The sequence below is a fragment of the Mycteria americana genome, chromosome 7 (genome assembly GCF_035582795.1).
Source record: "Mycteria americana isolate JAX WOST 10 ecotype Jacksonville Zoo and Gardens chromosome 7, USCA_MyAme_1.0, whole genome shotgun sequence".
NCBI classification, from domain to species: Eukaryota; Metazoa; Chordata; class Aves; order Ciconiiformes; family Ciconiidae; genus Mycteria; species Mycteria americana.
Window position 1 is genome coordinate 15,295,542 of NC_134371.1, and position 26,678 is coordinate 15,322,219.

General features: G+C 36.9%; 2 protein-coding genes across 7 annotated transcripts in view; both read right to left on the reverse strand.

Annotated features, from left to right (window-relative positions):
- The window catches only part of LSG1 (large 60S subunit nuclear export GTPase 1), a 352,612-nt gene that overhangs the window by 250,814 nt on the left and 75,120 nt on the right, over window positions 1-26,678 (reverse strand). The gene's annotated exons all lie outside the window — the stretch shown is intronic.
- ATP13A3 (ATPase 13A3) overlaps window positions 29-26,678 on the reverse strand; it is a 65,053-nt gene continuing 38,403 nt past the window's right edge. For 4 of the 6 annotated variants that reach the window (XM_075507166.1, XM_075507161.1, XM_075507162.1 and 1 more), the window contains 22 exons: window positions 23,449-23,606; window positions 22,587-22,775; window positions 21,592-21,653; window positions 20,848-20,998; window positions 20,273-20,389; window positions 19,211-19,228; window positions 18,969-19,122; window positions 18,762-18,882; window positions 17,447-17,571; window positions 16,345-16,523; window positions 15,754-15,879; window positions 15,591-15,670; window positions 14,879-14,921; window positions 14,672-14,781; window positions 13,725-13,821; window positions 12,748-12,820; window positions 11,727-11,904; window positions 10,876-11,063; window positions 10,335-10,423; window positions 10,058-10,138; window positions 6,020-6,109; window positions 29-4,481 (listed from right to left, as the gene is read on the reverse strand). In XM_075507166.1, coding sequence (XP_075363281.1) covers window positions 4,284-4,481; window positions 6,020-6,109; window positions 10,058-10,138; window positions 10,335-10,423; window positions 10,876-11,063; window positions 11,727-11,904; window positions 12,748-12,820; window positions 13,725-13,821; window positions 14,672-14,781; window positions 14,879-14,921; window positions 15,591-15,670; window positions 15,754-15,879; window positions 16,345-16,523; window positions 17,447-17,571; window positions 18,762-18,882; window positions 18,969-19,122; window positions 19,211-19,228; window positions 20,273-20,389; window positions 20,848-20,998; window positions 21,592-21,653; window positions 22,587-22,775; window positions 23,449-23,606 — 2,627 coding nt within the window. In that variant the 3' untranslated portion in view covers window positions 29-4,283. The remainder of the gene's footprint in view (window positions 4,482-6,019; window positions 6,110-10,057; window positions 10,139-10,334; window positions 10,424-10,875; window positions 11,064-11,726; window positions 11,905-12,747; window positions 12,821-13,724; window positions 13,822-14,671; window positions 14,782-14,878; window positions 14,922-15,590; window positions 15,671-15,753; window positions 15,880-16,344; window positions 16,524-17,446; window positions 17,572-18,761; window positions 18,883-18,968; window positions 19,123-19,210; window positions 19,229-20,272; window positions 20,390-20,847; window positions 20,999-21,591; window positions 21,654-22,586; window positions 22,776-23,448; window positions 23,607-26,678) is intronic. The other 2 variants (XM_075507164.1, XM_075507165.1) reach the window with 2 other exon arrangements.

Consider the following 26,678-nt stretch of genomic DNA (forward strand, 5'->3'; position numbering starts at 1 on the left):
TTAAAAACAATTTCATGAAACTAATGAAAAGAGTTAAAATATCTGTTCATTTTAATTTTATTTTCAAAGAGCTTCAGTCACAAAAATGATTTACAAGTCTATTTACAATTCTATTGTACAGTTATTTATGTATGCCTCTTGACAACAGGGTACCATTCTAGAGCAGCAATACATATTTTAAATACAAAGATGTAGTATCATTTCAGATTTAAAAATAAAAAGGAAGCTGAGCTTCTCTAGAGAGCGCTGTAATGGTGAGCCTTTTAATCTGTGTTAGGCTTAAGGAATTCATGACAAACTGAGTAGTTTCTGGTTCACATAATTATCAAACAAGCTGCAGTTTGTTGAAAATAGCTTTAAAAACCTGAAGCTTTACTGTATAAAATCAACATATTCAAGACTCTAAAAATTGTCAAAAACCTACAGCTTTCCCTTAGACATACAAAAGCCTACGTTTACAATTCAGAATTTCATGGGAGAAATCCTACAGAACTTTAGCTCTCTCATTTTGTGATGACCAACATAAGCATTAAAAATTTGCAGCATAAAAAGGACTCCACATCTGCTTAGTATTATACTGTATATGCATATACAGTACAGGATTATTTACCCAATTTGGGATGACTGTTCAGCACAACCTTCATGAAGACAGAAAAAAATAAATAGAATTAAAAATCCAACAACTTTTTAAAAAGTGCAACAGTAAGAGTTTCCAATTTAAAGTTATGATGAATATGGACAGCCAGTTCTGTGGGTGTTTTAGCCGCTTCTACTCAAGCATTATTTGCAGCATTTTCTTTACAGTAGATTTAGTTCTATAGTACATGAAACTAGAGTTACTGCTAATTGAATCTGAAGGGAAGAGGAAAAAAAAAAAAACACCTTTAAAAATAACCCTGAGGGATATACAAGTTAATGATCTTGCAATTTGTTTCTAAAAAGTAACATTTATTATTTAGCAATTGCTTTTCTGGGTAGACCAGTCCTTTAAGTATGTGCATAAATAATATTTAAAAAACAGTAATATTTACAAATCCTAATAAATCAAAGTAAAATACGTACAAATTAAAGTCTGCATACATAAATAATTTAATAATAAATCAAACTCCTCAACATAAGGCCAAAATATACAGCAGGAAGAAAATGTCTACCAAATATCTAGTGGAGATCACTAAATTGGTCTGTTCACCTGAATTTAGACTTCTAAGATGAACATTAGAAGAGATTCTTTTCACTACAAACTGAATTTCATCTTACTTCAACACAGAAACTGAATACGCTAGTGCAGTTCTAGTTTGCTGCATTTCTGAAAACCAGAAAAACTACACTGCTCAAAATGAGAAAAATTATAGGTGGCCAAACTCAGCTCTTGGGCAGGAAGGCATAAGTCCCAATAATTGCAGAAGATGCAAAAGCTTATTTTGTGGCTGAACTTGCAACAAAAAGAAGAATTCTCAGAAAAGCTGATTTATTATTCTTGACTAAGTGTCAGAAGCAAATAGGTCAGAGCTCAAGCATGCAACCTCAAGAACATTTACTAACTCTGAACACATACCTTGAGGAAACTAGCTCCATTTGCAAAATATTCAAGTTTAAATAGGCTCATGACCCATTAGTCACTCAAGTGGAGACATTGGGCAATATCAGTTTTAGTAAGAGTTCCCCAAAATGTTCTCTGAAGACAAGCCCACCTTATAACCTCTTTCCTCCTCACTTTCTAGATAAGTCTAATAAAATAGAATAAGATTGGAAGACTAGCTTCAGAAACCAAACAAGCTGAGAGAAATTATCAGTTTAGAGAAAGTATTAAGCAAAAGCATATAAAAGGGAAAGACACATATATTTTCTTTCACTTCTGATGGAACAACCAAGCTAAAATGGCAAATGAAATGGAAAGCAAAAGCTTAAGGATAAGTCACAGCTCTCAGGTCCAAGATGCATAGCTTCACAACATTTTTCAACTAAAATATTCTTTTTCTTTAAATTTGAATACTACTTACGCAGCTAAGAATTATTCTTCATCAATCATTCCATGCTACAAAGATTTTGTAAAATCAACAGACAGAAATTAGCCAACTGACTCAAGTTCATGATTAATAAATTTATCCGAGTCCACAAATGCAGACCCCTTAAAAGCTACACCAACGTTGTTCGATGTTTATGACCCTAAGAAGCCAGGATAATAAGACTTTTACATTGCTCTGTTGAATCAATGTTAAGAAAACCACTTCCCTCTTGCTCCTGCTCCACCCCTCAAAAACAAACAACAACAACAAAAAAAAAAAATCAGGAAAAGAGCAGACAGCTGGACTAGAGGATAGTACACTATATGCATACTATTTATGAGGAGCAAGCGCTAATAACTTAAACTCCCAAGCTCTAGGAAAAAGTCTTCCAAACCATTTAGCACCACTTTTAAATTCCCCATTGGCACAGTATGTTCAACACTGCAGAAACCAGAACACGAGCAGTGGGGGACACTGTCCATACTGCCTTACAGAACAGCACAAGGGAATTAGGCCTGACCTGAAAAATTCCCCTTATTAAAACAATGCTGGAATGGAATCGACTCCACAGGAATTTTAAAAAAAACAAAACAAACCAAGAAAAACACCCCACCAAACAAAAAAAAAACCCAAAACTTCAAATTCCATATCATCAGAATACACACAATTCAAATGGATCCCACCTGGCCAGGGAGTTTGGGGCCCTCCTTCCACAACTACCCTAAAGGACCCACTTCCTTCTCTAAAGGATCTCTACAGAATCGTGACTTCTCCAGACCCCGGATGCCCTCCCAAAGCTTGGAGGTGTCTGAACCAGTCACTTGCACCTGGTCAAAACAGACCTATCAAGAGTAGGTATTTTTATCATCTTCCCAAAGACACCAAAGAAGACTTTTCTGAAAGTTTAGCAAGCTGAAGATGGTTTGGAGAGACGTAATTTGTGGTTTAAAAAAAAAAGGGGGGGGAGGGGGTGTTTAAGCTCTGCACGCGAAGACAATGCCTGCTTCTACATCCTTGCAGATCTTTTTCTAGTGGTCTTGTGTTTTGACACCGCCTAATGGCAAAATGATGTATCGCTACCCCAAGTGCTTAAGCAGCATTATTGGTGATGCAAGCTTTTCTTTTTCCCTTTTTTTTTTTTTTTTTTTAATAAAATCCACATAAGCCTTATAGTTCTGCAGCAAGACAGATTTTAGCTCATCTATTTTCTCTTAATTTTGTTTCATACAGCTACATATAGTGCTTAAGACACTGACAAACTCTTTGAAGTGTATATGTTCTTAACATGCACAAATCCCAAGCGGGGCATGTGAAAATATTCCTCCCTCCCACCCCCATTTCCCTTTCAGCAGTAACTCTGGCCTTACTACTTCAAGGTATATAGGAAAATTATCTTAAGATTTACAAATTAAAAATGGTCCACAAAAGGATAATCCAACCCTTCTGCTGGAAAAAGCAAAGTCTGTAGAGAAATGCATAGCTAAATGTAATAAAACATGAGACAGAAGACAGTGTTAAGATTCTCCAGCCTTCCTTCTCCAAAAACTTTAGAGTGTAGCCAAATGCCTCCTCCTCTGGAGGCCACCTAAGCTCTTCCTTGGGGTTAGCTAGAAAACAAGTTAAGAACCCACCTGAAAGCAATGTGCTTTCTTCTTAAGGACAGAGCATATTGCTTCTATAGCATTCCCAGTTCCTGCTGTGGCAGACTAAAGAATTAAAACTTAAAATCCAAACTTTACACCTGGAAACACTCCTTACTAGTAGGGACAAACTTAGAGGTACACACACCAAAACTTTAGAACCGTTCTGAGGCACAAAGCTTTCCAACAGTGAATATTAAAAAAAAAAAAGGGCATGACAAGGTTATTATGCGCCTCCAGTACTACAATGAAACCATTACATCATAGGGTTTACATGAACACGTGCCCGGGTAAGCAGGTTAGAACAATGATTAAGATAGTCCAGGCAAATAAAGCAAATAAAGTGAACCTGTTTTAACTGCCCTGCAGTTTAAACCTTCAAATACATCTCACTTAGGAGTAATGAAATCTGAAAGAAGGTGAAAGGAAACATCATTTTTGTTCTGCCTAAGGTAACCTACATTTTTAAAATTTGTAGCCATAAGATGTCTGGCTCTGAACTTTGTATTCAGAGAGACAAAACAGTTGGAAATATCTGCATTAGAATTTGACATTTAGTATACTGCAATTTCAAATAAAGCCTTAAAATTACATTCTTCTGAATACTGCTAAAGACACATGCCACCAAGATCCACTGTTACGTTACAGCGATGATTTGATATGAACCATTTTCTTGGGATGGTACTTTCGCTTCTGTTGTTGTTTGGGGTTTTGGTGGCCATTCTGGATCAACCAGCAGTTCCTGAGCTAGATGCATATACTTGGCTTTTGGTGTCTTCTCTCTACAACCAAACAGGGAAGAAAGGAAACAGACTCCACAGCGATCCACAGCCTCCTGCAGAAGTGAACAGATTTGAAAACTGGATTACCATAAGAAAAAAAACTAATACAACTAACAATACAATAAATCACTAGAAGAAAAACTATTATTTTAGTTTCTAATTTACTATTTCATTGTCCCATTGGACCTAGAAAGTGTAGTACAGAAACTTCTGTTGTGTCATCTCTTCTATACTATGGTAGCAATGACATTTAAAAAACATTAAGAAAAAACAAGTATTCTGCATTATCATAACATCTAAAGTCACCAACAGCTTTTATGCATATTTTATAATAGTTTCAATAAACACAGGTATAACATAATTTAATGGTGCCTGCTACTGTTGAAGAATAAAAGCCTGGTCTAGAAAAAGCAGTCAAATTCCCAGTCTCAGAACACTTTTTAAGCAATGAATTGTTTAACTGAAGGCAGCCAGTCAGCCAAAAGTGGCAGAATTTAACTTGCTGATACTGTGAAACCTAAGTCCTACAGGTATTAATAGCTATTAAAACAGACACAAATTATTGAACTTAAGTCTTGCTTCCTATTTTTCCTCTCCCAGTCCTAAATGCATGTAACTTAACTAGCTGGAGAAGAGAAACACCATTCCTCATTCTCAAGACTGGATCCCTCTCATGCCTCAGAGAGCACCTGTAGTCTGCAGGGCTGACATTTTAATACATATATATTCTATGGTTTTCTTCATGCTCTGAATTTCTATCAATTGGTGAACTGGACCAAACATGAGCCTTAAGCACAACTTCCATTCTTCAGTGAACAAAAAGCAATTTTTTCTTGAACAGCCTCAAAAGGACAAATGTAAATCAAAAGTGAATACATTTAACAAAATTTAGTGCTGAGAAATAAACCATTGTAATTTTAACATGAACAAATGTACAACCAGCTAAGTGTAATAAGCCAACAGGCTTAAAAAGGGAAAAAAGCTATTTTTTACAGGATTCACATAGATTTCCTTCATGTAGTAATGACAGAGGGGTACACCAGACCAAGATTCATGGTCACCTGAAAAGCAGAAGCTAAATCCTTCAGTCTCCTAAACCACGTGAAGTAGTAATAACGTACTTTCATTCGCCATTTTGTTTCATTTCTACATGCTATAAATTACCGCTCTCACAAGACAATGTTCTAAAACCCTAAACCAAATTAATTTAATAAAGAACTGGATTAGACCCAGCATCAGCAATTCTGCTTCCAAGCAAATCAAGACATCCTCCAGTCCTAGCATGCTAACTTGTGGTAACGCAAGTAAAATTTGCTAATGTGCAAACTGAGGATAAAGTGAGAAGAGTCTTAAAAGCAATCCTCTGGGTTTGCTTCGCAGTTCTTGTATACACAGACAAATTCTTTAAGTGTCAACAAGGAGAAAAATGTAAAACCAGAAGCCTTTCCTTTTAATAGTCAAGTTACAGAAATCTAATTTAAACAGTCTTAAGCCTAAGATAAGGCAACAGACACTTACAGATCACAGAAAAGACAAAACTGAATTAATCTGCATGCACTCAAATGATGACAGCAAAATACTAGTCTCCAACCTGAGGTGGCTGGGGTATGGTGAGGCGATATTCTCCTTGTTTGTCTCGATTGAACACAACCTTCCAAAGGATCATATCAAGGAGGACATTCTGTGAGACATTGCAGCAAGCGGGAGGAGTTAAAGAAACTAATGATTATTTGTTGTTAGTGTGCACATTACAAATAAAACCTGAAACAGCATGTTAGGCATTGCTAATTCAGTGCGAGGCAAAATGGAGAGTTTACATTACTTGTCAGTACTTTAGTAATAAACGTTTTCATTCTTAAAAGTGCTCACATGAGATTTAAGAATATGAACATGTACTTTAAATCAATAGCAACAATGACCAAAACTGCATCCATTGATACAGGTAAAAATCATAAACACACATTCTTAATGTGTTTCAATACTCTAAAACCTGTGAAGCACCACGGGTGCGAGTGCTTAAAGCAGTTTCCCCTCAAACTATCTTTAACATTGTAGTGCACTTCATGTTGTAGCTGCACTTTGTTTGTAGTTTGTTTTAAACCAGTGACATTCCCAGAAAAGCTTCAGTGGAGTGGCAAAGCTGAGCCACCAGCAGGAAATCTGAAGGAATTCTGTAGGAGCTGTTCCAGATTTTGGAAGAGCAGGCAGAAGTTGAACAGTATGTTCAGTACATCTGGTTATTCTCATATGGCTGCGTGGGCGGACTCGAGAGCCTTGAACAAGTCCGGCAACACAGGTGTGAACCTGTATCTTCCATGGCCTTGAGCCTACAACTCCAATCTTTGGATAGATTCAGTTTCTAAGATCTGAATAACCTCTGCCATTGAGAAAGGGGAGCTGATTAGCCAGACTTTGATTTTATAATGCTTACGATTCTATAATACACCAGAATTTTATAGTGCTTTTATAAAGCATTTGCCAACAAATCTTCAGCTTGTTAGATGTTCATTTCTGAAGCCAGTCTGGTTTAAGTATGTCTGTATCAGGCATCAGGGTAAGGAGGAACAACCGCTAGGACCTGCCTTTGTACGGCAGTATTTTCTATCATCTGGTAGAAAGAATATGTGTGCTTTGTGAACCTAGTCTGGCACCCACATGGAAGGGCCAAAAGCTTTACACAGCATTTCAGAAAACATGTTTGGGACAACCACAGTCAGAAATCATTCCTGTTGTGGAAACAATTAAGAAACTACATATGACTGTAGTGTGACACAAAAGTGTCAAACTGGCGAGTGTGACAAAAGAATATAGATCAAATCCCTCGGGTATCTCATCATTATGAGCCACTTAAAGAGGCAATTATGGAGGTCTTAGTCTCAGCAGAACAAACTATAGGTGATATACCTACAGAGTACATTGTTAAAAGAAGTAAGGAGATGCCACCAGCAGCTTTTCCTAGATACTCAGCATATGACCTGTGGTACCCAGTAACTCTGTAGTGAAAAGTGTAGTGAGCAGAAAATCCAGCCAGGCACACGAGGACAGAGGGCAATGAGCTATACTGGAAGTGAAGGAATGAAATAGCCTGCAATTTCTACACAACACATCGGACTCAATGATTTGGCACCCCATGAAAAAGCTTCAGGGACCCTAGAGTAATACTGCTAGAGTTGGACAAATACAGTTCAAAAGGTAGGACAAAAGCAGGTTGAAGTTGTGGAAGATGAAGTGTGCATCGTAAAACAAGGTTTGGGATTTGAGGATCACTAGACAATGCTTCTGTTGGACACCTGCTGTACAGTAAGACAACTTATCTCTCTGTCTAAACAAAGCATTCAACTAACAGTGAAATTGGAAGAAACAGGTTTTAAGTCCATGTAGAACATCCCGAACAATTAACGTCAAGAAAACTAAATTCTATAGTTACTTCTATTCCACTACTGAAGTATGGGCAACAAGGTAAGACAGGAAAGTCTGGTTAAAGGAATGTGACAAATGATCCTACTAGTTTTGGTAACGACAGTTAAGTGACTAAAGTGTTGAAAGATGCTAAGTCACACCTGCATAGGAAAAAGAGTGGGGTGGGGTTTGAAATACTGGGTAAAAGCAAACACTCTACAGTAATTATATGGCTTAGGTTATGCTTACTAGAAACTCAGAAGTTTACAAATTTATGTGGCAACCAACAAGGCCCAGGAGTGGAACCCTATGAATGTTTAAACCAAAGAACCACTTGTCCTTGAGAGCCACGTGCTGATATGTGGACACACTGTACAGACTTTCTACTAGAGCTCTTACGATTCCAGAGCAGAAACATCACCAGGTTGTATAAAAGTTAGAAAGATCACCTGCAGAACAAAGTAATTTTTCAGCAGAAGCTAAGTTTAATTTATTTCTCTCAGTGAAGTTTATCACTGGACTGAAAATTGTAACCACCACCTATTTACACTCCATGTATCAACAAAGCTCAATTCCAAGGAATAATCTTAGTGCTTCAAAAAAGCTGATTTCCCAGAGATTGTAATAAAAACATCAAAACTGACTAGAAAAAGTAAAAAGGAAAAAAATATTTCTATCTAGGAGGTTTCTTTAAACTTATCAGAAGACAAAAGCGCCACAATTCTGCAGCTTCAGAATAACTATTTTGTTTCAGTAGCAAAGACAGCGATATACATAAAATTTAACTTTTAACAAATAAAAAAGGAGGCAAAAAAACTATTAAGAGTTTAGTGGTACAAAAAAAATGAAAGAATTAAAGGCCGTAAAGGAAAACTCCATCACAAGCAGCATTAGAGTAAATATAGGACAATGTAAGAAAGGCACAGGATCTTTAGGAGAGGATAAACTTGTTAACAACAAGGCAAAGGCCAAAAAATGTAGTATCTACTGCCGTGTTTTGGAAAAGACAAGTTATCGCCCATCATGTGAAAACACTGAAAAACATGTTCCAACAGGGAACAACATAATAGTATATATTGCAAATTCTATTTGGAACAACATTTTGAACACAAAGCCTTGATAATTTTGAATAAAGTATCCAAAAAACTTTGGTTGACTTTATTTCTACTAAGTTGCAAACAAAAGGGAAAAAAATAGTCAATTGGAAAGAATATTAATGCTGTAGTCATCTTCAAAGGCCAAAATGGTATGATCCAAGCAAACATTATGCTGGTTACCTTGATAGCAATCCCTCACATAGTAATGGAAATACTGACTAGAAGCTGCAGAAAATATTATACAGTAAAAACATATAATTGTAGCGTGCAAGCGCTAGATAATGTTGAAAGGCTTTTTCATCTTGCAGGAAAAAAAAAAAAAAGAGTGACTAATGGCTGCAACCAAAACCCAAATGTATTTAGCTGAAAATAAGGCATCAATTTAACAGGGAGAAGAACTAACCACAGGAATAAATGACTGGCTTTGAATCCAGACTCCTTCTGAAAGATGTATCTGCCAAACTCCGATTCTTGGAAACACCATAGGGGTACCTGGATGAAAGGTAGGGCATGTTTCTGCCGATATTAACTCTGGCATTACAGCAGAAGAAGTCACTATCCAGAGTGACCGACTTTGGACAAGCTCAAGACTGAAAAAAGCAGATCTACATGAACATCTCTACTTCTGGACTTGGATCAGATTAGCTGAACAAGTTATATAAACCTGCATTATTCTGAACAATAAGCTATGTGTACGATCCAACTGACTGAAGATGGGCTTCCCTAAGGATTTTATATAGTTCTTTACTACGTTATGTTATTCTGAACTGAATTAACACAGCAAATAAATATGGAGTGTATTGTCCTATGAAACAGTTGAAATACAAATCTTTCAACTTTTTTCTCCTTTTTTTTAATTAATAAAAAAGGTTTTAAAATTATGCTTTTAACACAGAAAACCTTGACACCTTAAATCTAGCCTACAAGGACATCTTTAGGAATACAAACTTAATAAGAAAACAGTGTCCACTTAACATTGGCATGGTATGAAGAGAGACCTTCTAAACAGAAGACAAACATGTACCCTGGAAAAAAACAAAAACAAACAAAAAAAACCAAACAAAAAACCCACCAAACAAACACCAAAACAAAACACTTAACAGACAAGCATTTTTTCCATTTGAATTTCTTACCTCCGTCAGCACGGACACCATTACATTGAGAATAACAATGATGAGAATTCTTACGCGCCACTCATACGGCACACACACGAGCTGTGAGAAAAAGTTGCCAGAGGTTAGCAACACACACATGAAGTAAACACACATTCAAAACAGGCCCAGAGTTATAAATTCTCCCTTCACCCCCAGAAGCGCAAAGTTAAAGCTCTAAAGGGGTCAAGCTTGCCCCAAAGGCAGCCAACCAGTTATCCGAGGAAGTACAGATGCCTGCATATCTGCTGAATCTTACCTCAAGAAGTGTGTCAATAGATTCAACAGGATGCAACATGATGAAGAATATAAAGACATAAAGAACTATCACAGATATAACAAACCAAACTGTAAAAGAAGAAAAAAAATATTTTAACTGGACCATGTCACAATCAGAGTTTTAGACAGTTTTTCCATGTATCATGGGTTCATTACTCCCTGTAAATAACCTCTTTTCTCCCTCTAAACCCCTTCCAGGTGGATTTTGGCAATACAAGTTGTGCTGATACCCATAAAGAGACAGAAGGCCAGACTCAATTTCTCACTGGCTCACTTGTGGAGCTGGAATATATATACACGTATACCTCTACAAACAAAGCAACTATTAACACAAATTTATCCATACAGTTTAATACTTCCCTATTTCTATCTCTCATTATCAGAGGATAATTGTACTATGTTCTCCTAGCAACACTGTTACTGCTGAAGCGGCACAACAGAATTGTAAGCAAGCCATGGCTGAGTAAGTGCAGAGTCACTTGGAGTTTTACTTGAACTGTATATAGTAATAAAGAACTTACAATTTTTGTAGCACGGTTGTCTAAATGGCTTTCCTTTAGAAAAGACAATTGCCACTATGAGGTACTGAAAGCTGGATATAAAAAACAAAGTTGTGTTTTCATAATTTTTAATGTAATGTTCATCATGAAGAGTCTCATTCCCATCGTGTGCAGAGCTGGTGTTTGTGGCATCCAATACATTACATGCACTACAACATAAAAAAAAAATTTAACACTGAATTAAGGAGAAGATGCAAACAAGGCCTACTTATTAACAAAAGCAATGACAGAATAAATTGCTACAGTAGTTAAAAAAAAGCTTATCCTTGAAAACCTATTACAAATAGTAAGAAAGAACTCAAAACTGCATCAGGGACGTAGCAATTTTTGTGAATTCTGAGCTTCGAGTTCTTTTATGCTTCCAGCTTGTAAGTTCACTACATGAACTGTTTAGAAACTATCACTGTAGGTACACTTTGAAGTCAGGTAAGAAAATACTGCAAATCAAAAAAAGATGAAAACACCTCTTCATTTTCAGAAATATGAATTTGATTTAGTGCAGCTCTAACAGGAAAACAAAACTTTATAAAATAGGTCTGAACCATTAACTTCAAATTTCAAATCTCAACTATCCCAAAGCTGAGGAGTCTCGAGACCCCACAGTCTGGCTCTGACCCAATTTTGCATTTCAGCCATTTGGTAACTCCTATGTATTAGTATGCTTTTCACAAAAAATTCAGCAGACTACCAAGCTGCCATACAGAAGCTTTATTTACAAAGTCCCCAAAGGGGGTCAATAAAGAAGAGAGCCATTATTGCCTATAGCTTTCCAATCATTACTGTATCCTGTATGGAGCCACTGAAACACTTACTCAGATTCCGTTGTCCAAGGCTCATACCAGGACTGCTGTTTGACCCAAAAAAACCCAAAGGTTTGGAAAGCAAGGCAGATGATGATCTGAGACAAAACGGAACACAGAAGTGGACCTGAGATAAGACCTGATGGAGGCCTTTGCGCAACAAGCTCCTTCCAAGAACGGTTCAGACTCACTGCAAAGAGAAAGAAAAATAAATTACACATTACATCATTATGGTTTTCAAGAGTTATCCTGTTCACATTCTGTGGAATTAGAATGACTTGTTCATGACATCACTTTAAAAATTAGTCCAGAACTGCAAGTGTGAAACCACTTTCAAAAGATTATACCGCACTAGAATAATGCCACAGTGCCTTCTATAGGCTGGTTACCCCCCAGCAGCACAGGATAGCAGGGGACAATAATAGAAGCCATGAGACTTAAGGAATTGGTAGTGTCTGGCCAAATTCCCTTTGGCACAAGTCCTTGTGTCTGGCACAAGGACTTACAGCTCCTCTCCTCAGTTTTGTTCTGCCATTGCTTCAAAACAGCAGCTTTTATTAAACTTGAAAATGGAATTCTACCTTTAGCCAGTAAACTGAGTGCTAGGTTCGTATGTGGAATCAAAGATTTCACTAGATAATAGTTTTCGAGTATAACATTTTGCGGACAGAAGTTCAACTAAAAATGCAAGAAATCAAAACATTTGAGAAAGATGATGTTGGAACAACTCCTGTTTTGATTCCAAACAGTTTCCTCATGTCAGTAGAGATTTATGACTTCCTGTACTGTGAAGAACTACTTTCCTAACATCATGCCCACAACCTGCTTTTTGTATGAGGACATTTCACAAACTTCAGATCAATCTAACCCAGTATGCAGTGGTTTGTTTTTTTAAATGCATATACTGTAGTAGTTGTAACGCCTTAACTGTATGTCACAGTGCTTACTCCAAAATACTACATATTCAAGAAAATTTGACCAAGCAAAAAGTGTTTTATAGAAGCCAGCAGGGGTAATTCAGCACAAGACTTACTAGTGAAGACCACCACCAAAATGATTGCCAAATCAATGAAGAGAAACTGGAAATCTCCCAAATTGCTCAGGATCTAGACAGAAATCACAAATGAAACATTGGTAATTTCTTCACACCAAGAAACATCTTACAGTGACACTCCTATGGCATTCATTCTTTAAATTTCACTCTATAAACAAGATAGTCTTTTATCAAACCTGCTTCTTTTATCAAACCTGCTTCCTTTATCTGCAGGAGTCTTGAGTACTCTACAAGTCACAGATCAATTCCTGAAGTATCAAGGTATGAAACAATTTTAGTTTCAAGATGCATAAGCTATTTGTAATTGAGATTTGTTTGTACTCAAACATATTACTGAATCTTACAAACCAATGAAATAATAGCTCAGGCCCACAGTTCTCTGAACACCATAACCTTACTATGTAGTCATATGGTTGTCAAAATTTCCACCTCAAAGGTCCTTTAATACTTTGCATGTTTAACTTACTCAGAATACAAATTAAAATACAGGATTTGTACCACATGCCATATTGTGAATTCAACCATATTAACAGGAAATACTCCACTTTGGTTCCCCCCCTCAATTCAATACTTGCAGCTGCTCTCTTCCAAGCCTTACATAAAAGGAATGCATTGCCCTTAAATAAATTTAGGCTATTTTAAAATGCTGACAGTTTTTAAACAATGGAAAATTGTATTTTTGTTCTCTTTATATGCTTATTTGGACTTCCCACTGTAGGGACTTTCTATTCACAGGCATTAGTTATTGCCTTTTTAAAATAGATACTACCACGTTTTTCATACAGTTAATACAAAAAAAGGCAAAAAATACTAACAATACTTCTTTTAGTCCAAAGACAGTTTTTCGAATGTGGGCGTTGTGTACTCAGAGACTTGCAACAATTTATATTAAATATCTTTCAATTTTCAGATCTCTGAATTACGTTGACACTGCTTAAGCACAATTAAATACTTACAGAATATAGCAGAGCAACACTGATGTACTGGATAATGCTGTATAATGCCATGAACTTAAATACACAGAAGGAAGTTATTAAAGCAGCACGGCCTTCCCTGTCAAAACAAATGCAATCGTGTAACTAGAAAGTTTTCTGTGCAAGCAGTTAAAACTCTGCTTAGCAAAATGTTAGCTGCAATTAAACGTATCAGCAAATCCTTTGAGGGACATTAGGCTGAAGGCATATGGAGAAAAAGGGGTCAGAATGGTACGCTTTCAAGTACATCAAAGTTGTGAGCACGCCTTCTGAACTGAGCCACCACCTTACTTGGGTGTTCTTTGGACTGTATGTGGTTTTCCAACAGAGGTTTTAAAATGAAGGTCTGCTTACAAAAGCACCTATGAAGCACTAGTTTACTACACGGATTGAATGAACATCCAGTCAGCCACAGAGTTGCTGACTTCAGAAATGTTTCTGATTACGCATTACTTCATTAGTTCCGCACAGACTTAACTAAATTCTTCTCCAGCTGACCTTTATCCAAAATTACCACCTAACTTCCAATTCTAGCATCAAAAATTGGTCAAACCCTATTTAGAAAATTTGTTTTCTACTTTGTATGGTGCTGAGCAGTTATCTGAAGAATTTTCCTGCTTGCAATTACACACAGCCTTAATGGAAACTCGCATAGTCACTAAGGCATCAAATTAAATACTAATGTGTAGAAGCTCACTCACACTCTAAAAAAATTAACTTTACATGGACAAAAGGGTTTATAACAAAATACCAAATCATGCTACAGCAAGACTTTGCTCGGAGTACCTTCAGTAAGAAACAGAATTACTAAAAATGTATGGCTTGTTCTTTAATTCAAACTGGCTTCCTACAGCATCAAACATATACTATCATAGCCTATGCAAAAAGAGTTACACAGACATGTTTAAGTTCACAGTAAGTGGCATTACCTGATCAGCTTTGGCACACAGGAAATACTAGGTGTCTTGGAAGTGAATGGTGATGCCACAGAAGCCTCAAGTTCAGACAAAGATATACCACCATGTGCCCTTTTTAGTGCCTGCCAGTTAAGATTGAAATAGAGAACATTTTAAAACTTGCTTGCAGCAGTAAAATTTAACTGAACAGTTCTGTACGGAAAATAAAAATATACTTACGCCACAGTCATTTGCTCCATCTCCACACATGCCCACATAGTAACTATAAAAAACAAACAGATGTCAGCATTCTGGACCGTTTCCTAATCATAGTCCATTTAGCTTATTTCATTAAATACGTCTATATTATTTGACTTATTCAGCGTTTGCATAATAATTGAGTGATCGCTAATGCTGAAAGCGATTACTGTTCCCGTTATACGTATAAGGAAGTAGACAGAAAAGTAACATGACTTAGTCAGGTCCATCAAACCAGTATGGTTATCAGCCCTCTATCATTCCAAGGTGGTCTAAAGCATCTTCGCTCTAGGCAAAGAGACTTTTCTAGTACTTTGCATAGCTGCAAGGCCTGACACCAACAGACAGTGTACTGACCATATGTGAACAGAAGTCATCCCGATAATACTACTTTAATCCACAGAAGACATTCGATGGATTTGTTTATTAAGCCAAGCAACCAGATTTATAAAATGTTAGCCATAATTATTCCTTATTTATAACTTCATGAAAAGTCTGAAACTTTCACAACTAGCCAGCAGATGGTACTACTCTCATTCCTGCTCAGCTAATAGGCTGATTTACCAACTCAAGGAAATTATATTAGCCCAGCCTTTTTCATTTGGCAACACAGCTAGAAACATACATAATTTTTTCTCTTATCACACCGAACACTGTCAACCCTCCCACTTTCTATGCTTAAGCAAATACTTACTCGACATTTTGTAAAGCTTCCACCAACTGAGTTTTCTGATCAGGCGCCATGCGAGCAAACACAGTGCCATCTAACACAAGCTGGAAGACAGAAGATTTCTTAATGGTCACAGGACAAAGTCTGTTCACCATCAAAAGTGCCCATACTCAAGTAAAATGCTCACCTTGGGTACCAGGTCCTGAAAATGCTCCAAAATCACTGCAAATGACTTTCCATTCATTGCAAAATGGTGTTTGGACTGGAGATTCTCAAGGCTTTGAGACTCATGGACCAATTTAACTGGAATATCCTATCAAAAGTAGTTTAACACTCTAGTTGTAGTGTATTTACACAGACACCTTGTAATTTCAAGCTAATACTCAGAGTGGTATTCCTAGAGATCCCACACTAGAGGAGGTTTCTAAGAATGTTACTTGAAAGAAAACCTCACACAATGAAAACACTTATTTAGTAATAAGAAAATGTGGTTTAATGTTTCAACTACAAGCAGCTAGAGCAGTCTTAACAGATTGAAATGTGGAAAAAACCCATCTCCTGTACAACTAAAGTGTCAAATGTTGCATCACAGTTGAAAAACTAGCTCCCCCAGCTGTTTTACTGCTCTTTGGTATTTTAAGATCTGAAAGTTAACTAGTACATCAATTTTGATTTGATGCTTAACAGCAGATTTGCTACTTAACAGAATAAGATAGAAACTCACTCAACAGTAAAACTAACTGCTTACACTCTAAGGGCATAATAATGCTCATATTACCTCTGAGTTTATGGCTGGTGATGAACTAGTGCATTTTGCGAGGGTATCTGCATAATGCCAGTTGATCCTGGCAGCCTGCCCATCCTTTGGAGGTAGTGCTTCAGCAATAATGACCTTTTCCTGAGGTAGAATCATTCCACAGTCTCTGGCCACAGAGATAGCAGTTAACATGTTATCCCCTGTTAAACAATTGCAGGTAAAAAGGTTTGAGTTAGAAAAGAATCAATAGCATACACTGATATTCTACACAGAGAAAAGCTAACAAAGGCAGTTTTAAACTAGGAGGAGAACTGCCTAAACATACCAGTAGCAGCCTTGGGGCAAACCAAGTCTACAGACAAAATTCAAAGTCTAGCCCATTAAACCCCTCCCCTGCACTAGCATCACTAGAAACTTTGTATGCTTCTTTCAGCCACGGAGCTCTCTTATTGACCAAATCTAAAATCAGGCAGAAAACATGGGGCCATTTAAAGTCCCGCTTTTTAAACATGGTCAGAGATCATGCAAGACCCAGTTGTATTGCTAGCTTATCTAAACACTATTCCAAAGTTGCAATACCTATGAAAAACACACACATATACCCATGCAAAACACTGAGCACAGATACCTAGCCCACTTAGGGGAACATAAGAAGTCATTCTTACAAAAAAAAAAAAAATCCTTTACAAAGTGACTTATAATATAATTAAAAATGGGAGGGACCCTCAGGAGGTCATCTAGTCCAACCTCCTTCTCAAAGCAGGGTCAGTCATAAGATTACACCGGGACTTTTACCTAGTCTGAGCTGGAAAACCTCCAAGGTTTTCACCCTTCAATTCAGTATAAAGTAACTTGTGCATGGAGCTAGGGAGAGGAAGCTACAAAGCAGAATTAACCTCCATGCTGGTTTTTGATCTCTGACTTACCAAAGCAACTTTCACCCAAAAAAGAAATAGATTGATGTCTGAATATTCTCACAATAGTTTCTGAACTTTCCTCTTGCTATACATACAGTGTAATCTCAGTTTATCGACGCTAAAATTTTACTTCATACACTAAATTAAAAGACCACCAAAAAGAGATGGATTTTTATCTTTTTGAGTATGAATGTTTACATGCTAACCTGTAACCATGACAGTGCGAATGTTGGCTTTACGCAAATCTTCAAGTACAGCAGGGGTTTCTTGCTTTAGCTTGTTTTGCATTATAATTAACCCCATAAAATCCATGTTGCTTTCAATAGCATCTCTGTAGAAAAGGAGGCAAGGAAAAGAACAGTTATTAGATGTAGGTTAAAGAGCCTGATTTTCTGTTTATCAAAGTAAAAGGAGATGTTTATTTTTAACCCTTGAAAGTGTGAAGTTTGCTTTATAAAAAGTGACCCAAGAGATATCATCATTAACATTTATTTATACTTATTTCCCTTGTTTTAGTTTAAAACCAGTATGAGAAAATGTTGTTTCCTCTCAAGCGCAGTTGTTTAGTTTCTTCCACGAGAATTCTTTCTAAAACAAATTACATTCTCAAAAAGAAAGGTTATTGCTAGAAAAAATGCTCTAAAACTAACTGCATCCACAGCTAATTTTAAGATTTGTTTAGAATGGAGATCTCTCATTTCCAAATTAGCTGAACCTTAACATACAAAGCTACCAAATTATGTTACCAAGGCTAGCAAGATTAATAGACATTAGCTAATTAAGTAAAGCAACTAATTAACTTTGTTTTACATGAAAGTCAGTGTATTTACAGGTCTTGGGTATTCTACTGCTACTGCAGATTTTTCACACCTGAAATTGGAAAACACATTTCTCTACTTTGTACTGTTTTGCAAAAAGTTCATCTTGTGCACAGAGCCGATACAAAAGAACAGAGTCAAAGTTGGCATTTTCATAGCGATGCTACACTTCCAAACACTATGGAAAAGACAGCATTATCCACAAAACTAGGACTGGCTGAAAAGTAATTAACAGGAAATACTACTCTTTGAAGGAAGAACCCTTTCTACTTTTCAAACCTTTCTGACGAGCTTTGCAATGAGAAAATGGTACATGCTGCCTATAGGAGATGAAGAAACTAAATCAAACATGCACAGGAGGGTTTCCACTACATGCCATTATCTTCAATAGACACAGATGATACAAGTGTGTTCAAGTAACAAATTGGATGAGGTTTTCTGCCACATTAGCATAAATTAAACCTCATGAAGAATTATTATTACAGTTTGTTTCAAGCTTAAAGATGTGAAACTTACTTATCTTAAATTTCTATGATTCGTCCAGGGTACAAATAAAGAATGCACAGAACTACAGATGTCAAGGCAGAAGAAAGCTAAAGAAGAGTAGTAATTGATTTAAACAAAAATAAACGTTACATAATTCATTCAAAGCATGCAGCTTTTAAAGCCTGTTACTTATTAAAAAAAGTGAAGTCACTCTTACCTATTAATAGTCTGGACTTTGTGCCATGTAAGCTTAGACTCCAATTTTCTGTGAGCAAGAGCAATAACTCGGAAGCCCTGCTTAGTGTATTCTTCCAGGACACGCTCAAAGTCAACAGGAACTTTAAAAAGGTCAAGTTTAGAGTTATTAAAATTATTCATATCACAGCTGAGCTACACAAGAAATAAAAATAGTTTGTTCCTTTACCTGTTTCCTGCTTACACAAGCTGGCAATCACTTCAGGGGCACCTTTCATGTAAGCATCCATTCTCTTCTCCCCTAGAACTCTCCCTATTACACACATACGTTGCAAAACTGAAGAAAATGGAAACTGGCGCACAATTCCAATCTCATAACCAGTCTGCATCATACAGGAAGGAAGAAAAGGGTTACATCCACATACATTCCGAAAAAAAGAGGTATATGTTTAATTGAAAAAGCATACTTACCGAAAGCTCAAACAATTCCTAAAAAAAGAAAAAATACATTTACTGTAAATATTAATTTTTAAGTATTTTTTCAGCTACAAACTATTTCAACATAAATCAGTAAATGAATCTACACAGCACTCTAGATAAAGTCGCACTATATTTGCAATGGATTTCATGAAAGCTGAATATGAATACACTGCATCTGTTTAGTATCCTTTACTTTAAGTGAGACATAGCAAAACTTTAGAGCTTGATTTCTTGATTAGAATTTGCAAGACCTTTCACAGTCCAACCTGTGTCTGTTTATCCTATGTAAATGATTAAAGTACTATGGTATTTCAGAATAAGTCCGTGATTATTAAGTATATCCCCAAAAAATCATCTAATACGTTTCAAGAATGTTCATGTGTCAACTACTGCACAACAATTACTGCTGTGCATGTACACTGAGTTCTGAACAAAAAGACGCTTCTATCCACCTAGAATAAGACTCATACAGAGGAACTAACCTGCTATACCCTCCCGCTACCCTGCTCTGTAATAATCTGCATATACAGTCACGTGCTTAAATTTCCCCTCCTGTTTGAAAAATACTTCAAAATGCAGAGAGAAGAAAACTTTAAATCTGCCAAGGACATTTTATTTTTAACTCGGCACTTAATTAAAACGTACATCTCTAAGGTACAACGGTGGCAAGAATTCTGTACCATGCAGTGACATTAACAAATGATTGTTTTAACTGAAACTGCAGGGTGAGCACACCTAAGCACTTCATTAGCCAGGAATAATTTGGTAATTATACTAGTATTAAAATGTGTAGGCTCAAAAAGCATTACAGCACTTTAACCAGTCTGTAAGGGTAATAATGCTTGCAATCAGTCTGCTCACCTTCAAAGTGGCACATGCTTAACCACTACCTTCAACAACGGTTTAAACCTGTCGTCTCTATGTTTGCCATCAAAAACCACACAGTTTTGATCCTGTTTGAATTATATTAGCCAGAACCACGCATACGGTAAAATGTATTTGTTTAACACGAAGGATTAATTTAACTCAAAGAATTGCTTTGAATTTTTATACCATTTCTTGATTTGTTGCTTGCTTGGATTCTGCGAAAAGTTGTTTCGAAGGTCGAACCACTGTTGGCGTGATATGATTATGAAGGGCTGTTTCCTCTTCAGTTGCTTCTTCTAAAATCTGTATTAAAAATAATCAACTAATTTATACATTAACTTTGATTTTCTCATAATGCAACTTGCAGAAAAAAAACAGCCTTGGAAGTCAGCCCAAGGTGCAGTGATCTTTCTAAACAAGATTTCCTGTGAGAATTGTCTTAATTTAGCAGTTAACTTAAGATCCACTTAGCTATTTTACATGTTTATTATATGCATTGAAACCTTGCCACACACAACATCAGAAAGCAGTAAATTAGCTCTTCGGATTCTTTCAGTTCTATGAATTGTTGTACAGAACACATTTTAAGAACATTCTCATATTAAGACTTCCTTTGACACACAGGCATTGTCAAAAGCCCACCGTTTTACAGTTACAGCTTGAAACAGCATATAATGGCTTATCTTGCATATAACAGAGTAGGAAATTTCAGACTACTGATCTTAAAAACATTACTTCTCTTGAAACAGACAGACACTTACCCATCCTATTGCTTCAAACATCTTCAAATCAAGTGGATCCCCAGAAAGTACCCCTTCAATTTTTGTAAGGGAATGACAAGTTGCCATGCAAGCAACAAACTCAGACTTCAGCAAGCTCTCACTGCAAGCCTTCTCTTCCGGCAAAAGGAAACTAAAACAATGAAGTTATAATATACTTAGCACTGTAATTATTTATTATGAGCCAATTCAAAAGGTTTGTTTAGATTAACAGAAGAAAATTGACTGCACAAGTCTCTTCACTTGTATTTTCACACATCACAGAAAACAGATTAAGCCTCTGGGCTGGAATCTTCAGAAACAGTCACACCTTCTGTCTCCCTCAAAAACTATATGTTAGTTCACTTGTCTAGCTTGATTCCTCATACAGAGGCCTCTTATCACTTTGTACTTAACTCAATTAGCTAAGCTAATTCATTTTAGCAGCCCAAAAAGTCATCACTTAGGAGGACAGGATTAAGGAAACATGCTATACTTGAACTGCATCATTTCTGCAGTATGAACCTAATGAGGTCTCAGACTTTAACAAATTAAATTCCACCTCAGCCTCATAAGAGAGTTACAACTTTCATTACACCTAAACCCTATTTTCAGTTTAATTCTTACAGCTCATTACAGAAATGCAAACATATATGAGCTCACATTGAATTTTCTATTCTATTCTGCTGAAGCTGTTAAAGCACAGCTAAGTATCATATTTGCTATCAGCTCTGAGCTTATCCTTACCGAGCATTTTCCACCTGTTGAATTCCCCAAAGATCCAAGCCATCCTCAGTAAGCGTGCCAGTCTGCAAAACAAACCAAGGGGCACGGCAAGAAGAAAAAACCTTCAGAAACAAGTTATCCTCAGGTAAAGCAAAAATTAACAGCTAATTAACTAAATTGCACCTGAACAATACATTTTGTTTTGTTTTCACTTAAAAATCAAGACTTCAGGACAGGAAATACAATATCTCCTTTGCTTTTTGCTAGTAACTAAATTCCAACTCTGTTAAATAACTTAAAAAAACATTCAAAGCAATCATGCCCCTCCTTGGAGACAGGACAAACAAAACAGACCCTTAAAATCCAAAGATGATAGCTCAACATCTCTATATTCAGGGGTTGGGGGCAACAGAAAATAGGTACTAAACCCTTAGTACTACTTTCTTACATAGCTAAAACAGTAACTAGAATATATTTACAAGGGAAATAATAAATTTAGTGTGGGTACTTAAAATTTTAGATAAAAATCTAAGGAGGAAAATAATTTTTATCTAAGAATTAGCTAAAAGCAAAAGATTCTGGCTAGTGGCATTACTGTCTTTCACTCATGTTTCTGTTACGGAATAATAACAAAATATGCTGGTTTGGCTTTTCATTGAAATAAATGAAAATGAGAAACAAGTCTGACCTCACACTTCAATTTTCCAGAAGCCTGTGTACTAAATAAAACTCTTAATAGACGCCAACTCTCACATTTCTGGGGTGCCAGTAGTAAGTTAGGACTTGGGAGTCTTGAGATAAGAAAGCAGCTCTGTATTATAATTTACTCTGCCCTAAAAAGTTGTTAAGTGAGTTAACAGGTGGTAAACACTGAATACCTGGAAGCTAACAGAACAAAAAAGATCTAACTTACAAGAAAGGAATGAATTTTCTTGTAGTTGCTAGTCTATACAAATTACCATTCATAATACAATGCCTCTCCAGGTGGCAACACAAAGTTTCAAAATTCACCCAACCTTATCAAAACACACAAGATTCAGCTGGCCACAAATATTTATCCTTTGTGGGCTGATGCAAAAGATGCCAATTTTCTTCAGCCTTCTTTGTGCATAAACAATGCCAGCAGTCATGGCAGCAGGGAGCGCTGGAGGCACCGTGATAGTGATAATGTCAAGAGACTCAATGATGATGGTACGAGCTGGAACCTGCAATAAAGGTCAGAGTTAATAAACAAGAACTCACTACTGAAAGATTTACTATCCCACTGAAGCATTACATCACTGTTACCAAAAGCAAAATCCACTCATCTCTTTCCCCAGTACAGCATGTTCTGCATTGCCCAGAAACCTAGCGCAATCTTCACCCACCATCAGCGACCATGATAATCCAGTCCTAAGTTATCCACAACCTGTAACTTCAAGTTCTCACTTTTCCCCCTGCAAATATATTACTTTAAAACAGTAACTGAATAATGCAAAATTTTTGGAGAGAAAAAAAATTTACAGTTATCAGGTTATCAGTTATCAACTGCTTGGTGAGGATTTTTTGCCTGCAGCATGCTTTACATGTGCTGTATCCTATTTCTTCCAACTGGGTATCAGTCAGATGGTAATGTTACATATAATAAAGATAAAAATCTAGTAATTGGGTCAGTAGAAATTGAGGTAAACTCAAAGTTCACTGTAATATATTCAAATTCTTCTTCTCTGCTGAATTTTATTCTCAGTAAGCTTGTCTTTCCTGTTCCATTGATACAAAATAAAGCAAAGAAATTTTCACTTAAAATCTAACTGTTTCTCATCATCTGAAGTGTGTTGGAAATCATGATCAACCCTTTTTTAAAATTAAGGCCATTCTGGACCAGAAATGAAAACATACCTCATTTAAGATGCTATTGACAACCGTGTAAAGAAACCCAATGCCTGCCACCACTACCAGAGACAGAAGAAATAAAGAGGCATCTCTGTAGAGTTTAAAATCAGTTGGCTTTGGATATAGTATGGAACGAACAAGCTGTCCTTTAGCAGTACTAAAGCCTAGAAATAAAAAGGAGTAAGTTATATAAAAGTATAAACAAGAGCAAAGCTATTCAAATATATTAAAAACCTCAATGAAACCCTTAAGCTACTCATTTCATTAAGACTGTTTCTCAATATACAGTAACAGATGTTTTGCAATACTGTAATTAAGGTGCTTCAAAAATGTACGTGCACATCATACTAAGTGCTTCTCTCTTATGGCAAGGACATGCAGCTGATGCAAATGCACCCCTCTTCTACAGCAGCAGTAAGCCCTCAAATGGTTTGGCCTGGAAGAGTTTGTTGTACCGCATTTTGTCTCTCACAGTGCAGAGCTAGTGGATATATTTATTAGTTGTCTAATTAAGCCAGTCCTTGCAAAAAGAAAATGAAGTTATTCATAGAGTCCAACCTTAAGTACTTAAATAGCAAGTCTCTGTAAACTCCCTTGACAGCCAGAAAGATAGATTCAGAAAGAAACTGGAGTGCACAAAGTCATCTTTTGGAGAAACCCACCTCTTGATCACATTTTGACACCTAAAGCAGGACACTAGACTTCTAAGGGTCTTAGAGTCAGACAACCAATAGACACGCTGAGATCCTCCTTGAACCTTTGCTTCACCATGTGAAGAGGCAAACACCAGTGCCTAATTTTGTATGCCCCAAACATTTTGTACCTGCTTAGACTCCAAAGCCTATTACTACAACCTCAATATCAATGCCAGGTCTGCTGGCATAAGTGACAGCTTCCCAGTCTGCAAGCCATCACAGCAAAGGCTAAGCCCTCCACACTGATATGCAGCATACAAGATTCCACCAGAACAAAGCAGCTATTGCATCAGTCTTTGTGCTGGTTTTGGCTGGGATAGAGTTAATTTTCTTTATAGTAGCTAGTATGGGGCTTTGTTTTGGATTTGTGCTGAAAACAGTTGATAACACAGGGATGTTTTAGTTGTTGCTAAGTAATGTTTGCACTAGCCAAGGACTTTTCAGCTTCCCATGCTCTGCCAGGTGCATGGCAAACTGGGAGGGGGCACAGCCAAGATAGTTGATCCAAAGTGACCAAAGGGCTATTCCATACCATATGGCATCATGCTCAGTATATAAACTGGGGAAGAAAAAGGAAGGGAGGGGACATTCGGAGTGATGGCGTTTGTCTTCCCAAGTAACCGTTAAGTGTGATGGAGCCCTGCTTTCCTGGAGATGGCTGAACACCTGCCTGCCCATGGAAGGAGTGAATGAATTCCCTGTTTTGCTGTGCCTGTGCGCACAGCTTTTGCTTTCCCTATTAAATTGTCTTATCTCAACCCACGAGTTTTCTCACTTTTACCCTTCTGATTCTCTCGCCCATCCCACCGGGGGGGGGGGTGGGGGGTGGGGGGTGGGGGGGGGTGGCGAGCGGCTGGGTGGGGCTTAGTTGCCCGCTGGGGTTAAACCACAACAGTCTTAAAAGAGCATGTCCTCATCACAAGAGGAACAAGGCGTGAAGCCTCCAGGCTTTGAATTTCCTACTGCAGAATACAAACCATGGGCCTGTTCAGAGAAGTTCAGCATGTCAGTATGTTCTTGAGTATTTAAGTCATGACTGCTTTGTAATTTGACACAGTAGTCAAAAAAACCAAACCAAACGAAAACAGAACTACCTTTGATTTAATGGTTTTGCAAAACATTCTGTAGCCACGTAGGCTAGAACACATCAGGCTAAAACAATAAATGAAAACCTTATGGGGTGTCTTGAGAACACATCGGACATACAAATAGCTACAGTGAACATTTCTGTTCTCTAAAAAAAATTACCAGTTTTGAATTCTTTACAATTACAATAGGAGCCACAGTGACATACACGCTAACATATCCATGAACTGAGTTTCAGGAGAAAAAAAAAAAAAAAAAAAGAGTATTTAGTTCATCAGTATGTTATATTTCAGCTGTAACATCAAACATTTCATGTTCAAGGCTTAACTCTGAAGAGTACTGTGAGTACAGTCCCAGCAGATCAATCTTATATCCTGATTTACGACAAGATTAAGACTAGACGGCTTTGCACACAACCATATGGACTTCTGCTCTCACGGAATTCTTTTAAGGACTAGATTTTCTAGTATCTTCAATTTTGTGGCATCCCCCTTCCTCAGATAAAGGGATTTTTACTTGTATCTCACTAGGTAAGAATTACTTTAGTTCTTACTATCGGACATCTTAGGATTGAGAAGCTACAAGCGCTGTGACATACATCCAGTTCGGTGAAGTGGGAAATTCCCTACTTGCCTAAAAGCCGTCCCTGTAAACCAGACAGGAGAACAGAAAGGATTTTATACCCCTTTACTCCTCTCTATAAACATAGTCATAGCAGGAAAAGCATACTTGTCCGTACGTAAAATCTGAACAAGGTCCACAGAGGTTAATTCATCCTGTTTACAACATAGGAGCTAACTCTAACCTGTCATGGGCAAAGAGCAGATCAAAAAAAATTACTTTAGATGTCAAGGCAGTAAGACTCAGTGTGTTGGAAGCAATTACAATTCTCCTTGTAAGAGTTCCAGACCATGGTTTCAAACTTGAAAAAAACCAGCATTATCCTTCCTGCAGAGTAGAAGAAAAAGACTTCAGCAGTTCATTTCTGTTCCTGTTTTGGACCACCTATCTGTACATACATGTCAGGCTGGGCACATAAAATTTCTTATTTGAGAAACAAAAGAAGTTGAGATGGATATTATTAAAGGAGAGATGTGTTCAAGGGAAGGGAAATATTTTTCTTCGAAAAGAGGACTAATAAAAGCCTCTAGAAAGACATTAATGAATTTAATAAAAAAATCAGAATATTTACTGCTAAAACAGACTAACAGAAGGTGAAGAGAAGACACCAGAGAAAGAAGAGGCTAATTAGGATGAAGTTACTTGTTGGAAAACTTGCTTTAAGTAGTATTCTATCAAAGTAGTCACATTTATTCCATCCAATTCTATTGTAGCTTGGATTATAGCTTACATTCATCTATTTTGTGGTGGTTTTCTTAAGATCATCTTTGTAAAGCAGAGCCTCACAACTACATTAGTCTGTGCAATTTTTAATAGAACATCTGTATTATCTAA